The following is a 9,794-nucleotide window of genomic DNA, read 5'->3' on the forward strand; positions in this document are numbered from 1 at the left end:
CTTTGCTGTTTTCTTCAAAGCATCACCTTCCCTTGGTGGTTACTCTATGAGATGCCAAGCCCGCTGTTCTTCTTGCTTGAAGTGCTATCAGCCCCACCCGGATCAAGTTGCATGTTTCTTTGCTCAGCTCGAGTGCGTTTGGACCTCTCGGGCCCGTGCCAGCATCTTCAGCTGGACTTGCACCCGGATACCTTACCTCACATTGAACCCAACTATCCACTGGCCTCATGGGCGAGTTGGCCAACTTTGGAATCTCTTCGAACGGACCGCACGGTTGCGATCCCCTCGGAAAACTAATCATTTTTCATATAGAGCATGTCCCCAAATTCCATCGTTCGGGCCCCCGTCTGGAACTGTGTTGATTCGTGATGCCGTTTTTTACGTTTCCGCCGTTCTTGCAGTCTTGGCATCACATGCCCCACATGGACTTTTAAAACGAACCATGCTTTGATACCAAGTGTCACAAGCCCGGGGGCAGATCGGAACTCGGACATCTAGCTACGAGGTAGCCTTCCACCAACCATGTTTCATGACTGGGCTCCACCGGCCCGTCGAGCGCGTCTTGCGCGTTTTCATTGCGGGTCTCACCGTTCGTTTGCCTTCATGCCCAGCCCGGCTCCACGGCCTAGACTCGAGACTTGCCTTCCATCCATGATCCGTCGGCCCGCCGGCCGCATCTCGGCCCGTTAGCACGGCACGGCTCTGGGCTCACCGGTCTGTCGTTTCCACTGTCTTCGTCGGTGGTCCTATTTCCACGTTCCGGCAATATCACCGTCAAGGCAAGGAGGGCATCCTCGGAGGCACTTGGCATCTTGGAACCTCACTCGCAACGCGAGATGCCTAATGTGCCTACCCGGTACGTGAACGTTTCTACGTGTGCCTAACATGGGCCCGTACCGCTCCATTGTACCTCATCCTCACATAGATGCATATTCCTTGACGCGGGCTAGCATACCCCCAAGGCACCATGGGGCCTTGGAAAGTATTCCTACCTCACACTCCATTCCTACAAACGCTCCAGCCCCTGGGTGGGACGCTGCAAATTGTGGTATTAATTGAACCAACTCATTTTTTTCAAGCTTTTTGGGGACGACCGTCGAGCTCACCCCCACTTGGAGGTATTTTTACAAGCTTACACCTGCAATCAACTAAGCCTGGATAGTGGCGGCTTAAGCCTCAACTGAGCTTAGGAGCAAAACTGTGCTACTATGCTCCACGTGAGCACGCTCTATATCCTCCAACACCTTCCCTTTACTACTAGTTGCTCGCACCAATATATATGGTCAGTGCCTTCATTAATTAGCCGCTTCATGCATTCTTGATCTCCATACTACAAGGTTTTCCATGATTAGCTGCTTGCACAATGGCCCATGCTTTCCATGATTAGCTGCTTCATGCATTCGGCTTGATCTGCACTATACATACATATAGATACAGACGCCGGCTGGATCATGGTAGAGGAGCAGCAGGATGTGTGGGCCTCTCTTGGATCGCTTGAGGCCGCCATCGAGCAGGAAATAGAGGCACTCATCCAGGCTTCTGCTGCACTGTCATGGCTTCATCGCCACACTTGCCAAGCCCTGGTTTTGATCTTTCAAACAGGTCACCTGAAGCTGGCCTCTCAGCTAGATCACGCAGCCTCCACATATTACCTCCATGATCCCACCCGCCTGCACTCGTGCGTCTCACCTGCTCTTGTCCTGCTCCTGAACTGCCTGAAAGATGCCCGCCATTTCATCAAAACTGTGGCATGCTGTGAGCAGGAGGTGGACGAGCAGGAGACCTCCTGCAGTACTCACATGAGCACATGGCCCCTGATGAGAGCCCTCATGTTGGGCCTCGATACAGATGCTGTGGATGTTCATCTCCACGACTTCCTGCTGGCATACTATTCTGTCACGGACGCTATCCTGTTTTCTCTGGAAAAGAAACCAGATGTAAGCGTTGTTCTTGAGCAAACATGGCGGCGTGCGGATCAGCTGCAACTTAGGCAGCCCGCAATGTTCTGGTCCATGGATCGAGGAAGACCTCATGTCTTTGCCCTGAATGACGATCTGGTGCTGGATCGCCAAAGAAAACGTGATGAGGAGCTTCTAAGAAAGGGGCTCGAGCAAAGGCTTACTTTAAAGACTGAAGCAAGTAGTTCAGCAGATAGTAACGAGCGGAAGGTAGCAGAATTCCTGAGGAGGAAGCTCTCTCACATGCAGAGCGGCAGTGTGAGTGGCGGCTGTGAGCTTTTGAATCTGAGCTTTGATGGAGATATGGTTGCTGGAACGACCCTGTTCTGTGATGGATGGGTGACTGTGAAGGAGGTTAAGTGGCAAGGGGCAACATACGCACTGAAAGAGTTCGAAGAATGCGGAGGTGTGCCACAGTTCGCTCCAGAAGCACAGATATATGAAAGTCTTCACCATCCAAATGTCCTTCAAGTCACGTGCATCTTGCAAGATGAGAAGACGGGTGGCCTACTCATGGAGCTCATGGATGGCACAGTGGACGACCTGACCTTGTCATCGAGACCTAAGTACGCATATTTTGTTGGAAGAGGCGAGCTTGAACAGTTAACTTTGCCGGAAAAGGTGAGCATCATGCTACAGATAGCCAAGGCCATGGAGTACATCCATTCTAAAGGTCTCATTCACCGAGATCTCAAGCCTGCAAACGTGCTTGTTAAGAAGGGACCTTCTGTCTCGATCCCACAATCATGTGCAGGTCGAAGCAGAACCTTCCAAATCAAGGTAGCTGACTTTGGCGGTTCCAAAGCTAACCTCTTCCCTTTTGTTACACACACCAAGAAGATGGGCACAGGCTACTACAGAGCACCAGAAGTACTTAATGACGATAAGTACACCTTCCCTGCGGACGTATATAGCTTTGCCATGCTGTGTTTTCAGATTCTGTCAGGGAAGATGCCTTTCCTCCTGCAGTTTCCCGGGCAAGATTTATACACCAAGATCATCACTGAAAATCTAAGACCTGATCTTTGCTCACTCAGCGATGACCAGTGCCCTCCTTACCTGAAGCATTGCTTGGAGGCATGGTGGCATGCAGAACCGCAAAGGAGGGGTTGTTTTTCCGAGATTTGCCGAACTCTCCGGCACCTAACTGCGACGCTTCACAAATGCCCGGACCCTGTAAGAGAGCTACCGTTCCTGAGGCTTCCACAATGGCTATGGAATGGTGCCCGAGCCCGTGCAAATGCTGGGTTTTTCCATTGGGCAGATTTGCAAGAACTCTGGAAAGAAGAATTGAAGTATCCTTGTGCATACAGCAAAGTGAATGACATCCCATATGAGCTGCGAGTTATGAAGATGCTGGTGGAGCCATGGCCGTACCGAGATGGTTTCTTTCTTCTTGTAAGCAGCTAAGCCTACTCACTCCACCTATAGAGATAATATTGCCTCTTCTGTTCTGTGTAAGTGTTGAAACTGAATGCAACCAATCACAGAAACAGATTAATTAGTACTGTTAGGTTGAAAGGTAAAGTTAGTTAGAAGCCCTTCAATTTTGTTGGCTCCTACTTTTGTTGTCTCCATCTCAAGTTAAGATTTGTCCCCTTACTAATTACCCATGCCCAGCAATAGGTTGTTCAGTTTTGGTCTTTCAACCATCCCAACGTTATTACTCTGTTTGATTTTTGCTTGATTGTTTCATGAATGTGGTGAATAAGGATGGATCGACGATCAGCCTGAAGTCAGTGACTTTGAAAACCTATATTACACCGGAACACGGGGGTGGAGGCTTGTTGATAGCAAAAGCTGTCGTCTCAGATTGTTGGGAGGGGTTCAAGGTATGCAACAACACAACGAATGTTGGACATTTTCCCTTGTGGGAAAGGTGCCCCTTTCCTCTTGTTTTTTCGTATAGTGTGAATTCATAGAATAATATGATATGCAAATGCTATTTGGTCTCTTGCCTCCAGATCACGCAGCATGGAGATACAGGTTTTAGTCTCCGGGCTTTCAATGGCCAATTCCTAATGGTCCACTCTGGAGGAGGTGGTAGAGTCACAGCCTCAGCGCATGGTAATTCTGCACCGTGGGAGAGATTTTTCTTCACACGAAGTGAGGATGGCAAAAGGGTGCACATCAGAGCCAATAATGGGATGTATTTGCAGGTAATCGATCGATCGTTTAATTATGCAGGTGGTCCATAATTGCAGCGATCGTTTAATTACGAAGGTGGTGCATAATTGCAGCCTTCCCTATGCTCATTAATGCAAGCGTACTGATAGATAAGGTGCTTTCTTGTGAGTCCAGGTAAAAGATAAGGGCAGCCCGGTCACTGCTGATTATGTCTCCTCGTCAGAGCCTAGTTGGGGTGACAATGCTGCGACTTTTGAGATCGACCAAAGCTATAGGTATGCAGTTCATGAACCTAATCATGGCGAGAGCTAAAGAATTTAGTTAACAAAGCATCATTAATAGTGTGATTAAAGTAATACGTAGCTTCAAATCACCGTCATTAGTACACAGTTGATTGAACTTAATAAGCGGGAGTCACAACAAGCACTTAGCTTGATACACAGAGAGAGAGAGAGGAGAGATCTGATAAATGAATCGTTATGTTTCATTAGGTGATGGTCACGCCGGCCCAGTTAATTAATAACTGAGCCTTTTTTGGAATAGTACAATCGAGCCATGCGTGTGAACATGGAGAAGGCTCTATAGTAACTAATAACTGAGCCGTATGTGACCATTACTTTATTCATAAGTTAAAGCTTTACCTTAGTGACCCTTCCTATGTGAGTGATTTTAGATTATCGCCGACCAAGAAATACACCATTGAGGAGTGGTCAAAGCCAGTCGCCGGACTAGTACGTGCGCCCTCAATGAGTTTTAATGTAAGAACTTTTAGTTAGCCTTATTTCCGTTAGAATATATACAAACAATGTGTGTAAATAATTGGTGTTTTTCCTTTCTCGTGCCTAATTAGTGTTTTTACAAATGTTTTATGATGTTAATTAATAAGGATGGAGACGAAATTTCCCTCAAATCTGTGACTCTCGGAACCTATGTGTATTCTCACCTAGGAGGGCGAGTTCAAATGCGGAATGCGGATGCACTAGATGGTCTAAGACTCATGGTAATAAGCTCTTCTCAGTTTAACTTACCTTATAGCCTTTTGTGTAGTTCTCACAAAAAAAACATACATTTTTTCCAACCAATGGAGAAAAGAACATGGTTGTTTATATCTCGGTTTTATCACTTAAATTTGAAGGATTCGCTGGTTTTTACACTGAAATGTCTAAATATTCGTCGGTTTTCTTCAAGACGAGCTTGAAATCTAGCCGGGATTTTGAAATTCCAACCGGTGAAAAATACAGTAAAGGTCGGATTTTTGTGTGTGTGTGTGTGTGTGTGTGTGTGTGTTTGTCACGTACATTCAATGCATAATAAGCTTTGAAAAAGGATTATAGAGGATGGGTGCAAGGGCGAGCAAACCCCATAAGTGAACATTTCCTGGCCGTATGGTCAATAGTGAACCTGCCAATCAATATCTAATCTGGTAACCAGCAAATTGAATGCTGTAGATGACGTGGTAGGTCACCATCTCTGCAGTATGCAATATGCTGAGCTACTTGAAGTTGAAAAAGATGACTCAAGCACCAAAGCGTCAATAGAAGACAAACTAGGTTGCATGCTAATTTTTCCGCATCAAACATTAAACTCACATTAAGGAATTATTTGTTTTCTCTAGATTCGGCTACACAAAAATGAAGTTTGTACTATTCGCACGGGCTCATCTGAGTACTTCAGCGCTCACTTTCCCGGAGGAAATGTCATTGCCGCGGAATATTTCCCTGGAGACTGGGAGAAGTTTTATATAACCCGAAAAGGCACGAGGGTGCACATCCAATCGGTCTACACTGGAATGTACTTGGAGGTCACTTATACTACTCAATAATTTGTAATCACAATTTATTTTGCCCTGGTCTTTATTGTTTTTTTGGGAATCTCTGCAATATGGAAGTGTGAGCCTTGTATGACGTATTTGTGGTGCAGGCCAAAGATAACTATCTAATTGTTGGTGCTTCGAAATCTTCGCCTGGATGGGACAACAATGCTGCAACTTTTGAAGTCTTGGTTAAATAAGGGGACATTCCCATGTGGCTTCTTAAATGACCACGTGGCATAAGTGCATTATGTTGTGTTCAAAACTGACGATTGTGCTTCTTGAGGATATTGGTATTACAAGAGGTTTGAGATTTTTTTCTTTTCAGGTAAAAGACAAGCTGATTTACGTGTGTACTTTTGGGGGGGCTTGGGCTTTATGAGGCATAGGGCTTATCCTTTTTTTATCATATTCACTCTATAAACATTCATGTCATCTTGGTGCTCTTACCCAAGCTTTCATGGTGAACTTCTCCCATATGAGATGTGAGGATGGTAACCCACACCCATGTTGTCACTCCATGCTTTGAGTGGCCAACCCTAGTCTCTTGCATTGGTATCAGATCTCTTGGCTTAGATCCCTAGGATCATAGCTCTTGGCTTAGATCCCTAGAATTAGAGTTCTTGGCTTAGATCCTTGCTTAGAGAGTGATTATTGATAATCATTTTTAGATTATGCTTAATGTAAATTTTGAAAATGATTTTTATTGATCTTGATTAATGATAATCATTTTTGGATTATTGTTAATGCAATTATCTGTAATGCATTTTTAAGTCTTGATTAGTGTTAATCATTTTTAAAATTGATTTTCACACAGTTTTCAGATTTGCTAAATTCTTGTTTGATAAGATTAGCAAAGAAGTTTATGTTAATCAATTTTGAATTGGCATTAAACACTGTTTTCAGACCCTAATCCACTTTATTGTTTGATTTCTTGACCTTTTTAATCTTGATTTTCTTGATTTTTGAATTAGGGTTTACAGAGATTTTAGCAACCAATATTGAAGGATTTTCTTGCATGTTATCTTGCTTAGAGAGCCTACTGTTCCAATTATTAATCCATTAAGCCTCTATTTCTATCATATTTTTCAAAATCTTGGAGTTCTTAGAGCAGATTTGCAAGAAGTTTGGTTGCAGAAGCAATTTTGTAAAAATTTCGTTTTGTAATTTTCAAAGAGTGGTGCAGAGATTGTGCAGAGTATTCAGATTGTTGTGCATAAATCAAGATTGTTGTGTGTAGAAATTTGATACAATCTTAAGAAAGTGTACAAAATCTTAGTGCAGATTTCAAGATTATGCGCAAATAATACAGATTTTCAAAGGTTGGTACAAATCTACAGTGCAGAACAGAGCAATTTACAAATTATGCAAAGTTTATTATGCTAAAATCAAATCTTGACACAGAAAACAAAACAATAAGTGATTCTTGATCAAATCTTTCTAATCTTGATACTTTCTTGCAAAGAAGATAGACAAAGATTGCAAATCTGTTAGAATAAACAAATCTACATAGTATAAATCTTGATGTATTAGAAGTGAAGGAAGCAAGAAAAGTATTAAGAAAAACACTGCTTACAAGTACATACCCTGGTTTACAGCATTTTAGCACATTGTAATCAAGAAGATATATAGCATGTTATTCTATTACAGCTCTGAGGCATCAGTATTATGCAGAAAGCATGTTGATTACTAGTTGATGCAAAAGTGTACAAGCTTTACAATTTTGAGTGCAAAAATTCAGAAAGTGGTTAGTTAACATTGTGTTTGCAAGTATAGCCTTGTTGGGAATTGAACCTAGTCCACTGGAGTGAGCCAGTGTGCACCATACACCATAGGATTCACTAACCTACAAACACATGATGCAAGTGTAGTTTAGATGGTACAAATGGTGTGATACAAAACTAAACTCTAGAAGGTGTTGCTCTACAAAAACTATTCCTTTTTGACAAAAGAGACAGGCTATTCTCTACACAGAGCATATATGAGTTGGGTTACATTACAAAGAAGATGGAGATAGGCATGAAGAGAACAGATTTTATTCTTTCATTGCTATATCATCAGAGTTCAGACAACCAACACAATCAGGCATCACCCCTACAATAAAGAAAACTCAGGTACATGCAAAAGTTACAGTGAGATATAGTTCAAATCTTCATCACCTTATTTTTTGAAGGCTTAGTCAAGGGCTTCATTGCTTGGTTCTCTAAAGGCTTAGCCAACATTTTTACAAAACAAAACAAGAAAGTGCACATTCACAGAAGCAAGCAAAGAGAGTCCAACATTTTTATAAAACAAAGTTACAGTGCTCTTACAATAAATGAACTCTCTCACACACTCACATTAGGGGGCATTTGAGAATAAAAAGGGCCCTCTAAGGATTCCTAATTTTATAGAATTAAGACTAATTTTATTGAGGTTTAAGGAGACAAAAGTCATAATGATGCCTACTTTTGGGCCTAAAAGTCTCTAATTTTTGAACTAGGATTCTCTTTCTAAGGATCACTGAAATCTATAATTTCCCCCACATTTCGTTTCTTTTAATCATTACTATTATTCATCACGTTTTCTAGCTCTACAATAAGATTCTCTCTCTCTCTCTCTCTCTCTCTCTCTCTCTCTCTCTCTCTCTCTCTCTCCCTTTTTCCCAAGCTCTCTTCTCCTATTGCGAATACAATAGGTCTATCTTCATCTCTCCCTCAGTCTCTCTCTCTCTCTCTCTCTCTCTCTCTCTCTCTCTCCCCCTCTTCACAATAGGATAGCCCTATTGTGAATATAATAGGACAACCCTGAGTCACTTCAGAATAGTCTCTTCCATTTTTCGAATGGCAAAAATTTTAGATTCAACAAGAGTGCGGAAGGTGGACTTGCATATTCGCATATTGAATGAATATGCACCAATCAAGAAGAGTGCGGATGGTGTACCTTGTCCCTCCCTTCCAAAACAGTAAGATTCAGAGCCAAAACCTCAAATTGAAGCTGAGGCAATAACATCTAAGCAACCATTAGAAAAGAAACTAGTAAAGGGTAGAACTAATATATCTAAGGCAAGAACTTTCCTTTAGAAACAAAAGAAATTGTTTGCTAAGATAAGGCAAGCACAAGAGTCTACACATCTTCTCATCCCTAGGGCACCATTCCTGAGAATTGTAAAGAATAGTAAGTGACAGTATCAAAGGGCAAGGACATTATAGATGGCAGAGCAGTGTAGTGGCATGTTTACAAAAGAAGCTTGTGTGAAGACTTCCTTATATAGACTTTATGAATGATAGCTTCATATGTGTTGCCCATGCAAGAAGAGTCACTTTGATGGACACAGACATGACACTTGTAAGCAGGGTGAGGTACAGGTTTGACAAATTTCTTCATCCCTTGCTAATGAGGGATAAGAAAGCCTTTGAGATCCTCACAATTCCCCCATCATTGAAAAGGAAATCAAAGGCAGATAATATAAAAGTTGAAGAAGTCACTTCCCCTCCCAAAAAGAAAAGAAAGTTGGTTAGGAAATCTAAACCATACGACAAAAGTTCTAGGGTGGAGGAGAAGGTGAAGAAAAGGAGATTATCTCACATGTGCATGATAGCTTAGAGACCATTAGGAATTTTTTGGACCCAAAAAGGGCCTCCTAAGGATTCCTAATGTTAAGGGATTAGAGCTTAAAAAGCTGGGCTTAAGGGAGACAAAGGCTATGATGGCCCCTATTTTTTGCCTTCCTACATTAGCCATACCCCCTAGTTTCACTTTTTAAAGGGAATATTCTCATACTCTCTCTTACTTTTTGACTTTTCTCATACTTTCTCTCTTACTTTTTGAATTTTTTATCTTCACTCTCTATAAATTGAATCTTTCTTGTCAGTTTGAAATCTCCTTCCTCATTAACTCCCACCATATCTCCCTTTCAC

The 9,794-nt window shown here is 42.4% G+C and overlaps 1 protein-coding gene across 4 annotated transcripts; it reads left to right on the forward strand.

Annotated features, from left to right (window-relative positions):
• Positions 1-1,084: 1,084 nt before the first annotated feature.
• LOC147620916 (uncharacterized) lies at positions 1,085-6,675 on the forward strand. 4 transcript variants are annotated; one of them, XM_086825188.1, is made up of 8 exons: positions 1,085-3,356; positions 3,671-3,790; positions 3,923-4,117; positions 4,260-4,360; positions 4,759-4,843; positions 4,972-5,085; positions 5,701-5,886; positions 6,006-6,675. In XM_086825188.1, exons 1-8 carry the CDS (start codon positions 1,452-1,454, stop codon positions 6,093-6,095), a joined length of 2,796 nt encoding a protein of 931 aa, XP_086681314.1. In that variant the 5' UTR covers positions 1,085-1,451; the 3' UTR covers positions 6,096-6,675. The 4 variants fall into 4 exon arrangements, 3 of the variants coding, with proteins under 3 accessions (XP_086681314.1, XP_086681315.1, XP_086681316.1); XM_086825189.1 differs by having other exon boundaries at positions 1,086-3,356; positions 5,701-5,876; positions 6,006-6,229; XR_015270027.1 differs by lacking the exon at positions 4,759-4,843 and having other exon boundaries at positions 1,086-3,356.
• Positions 6,676-9,794: the final 3,119 nt, after the last annotated feature.

This window comes from Cibotium barometz, chromosome 31, assembly GCF_041138505.1.
Source record: "Cibotium barometz isolate CiBa-2024 chromosome 31, ASM4113850v1, whole genome shotgun sequence".
Classification (NCBI taxonomy): Eukaryota; Viridiplantae; Streptophyta; class Polypodiopsida; order Cyatheales; family Cibotiaceae; genus Cibotium; species Cibotium barometz.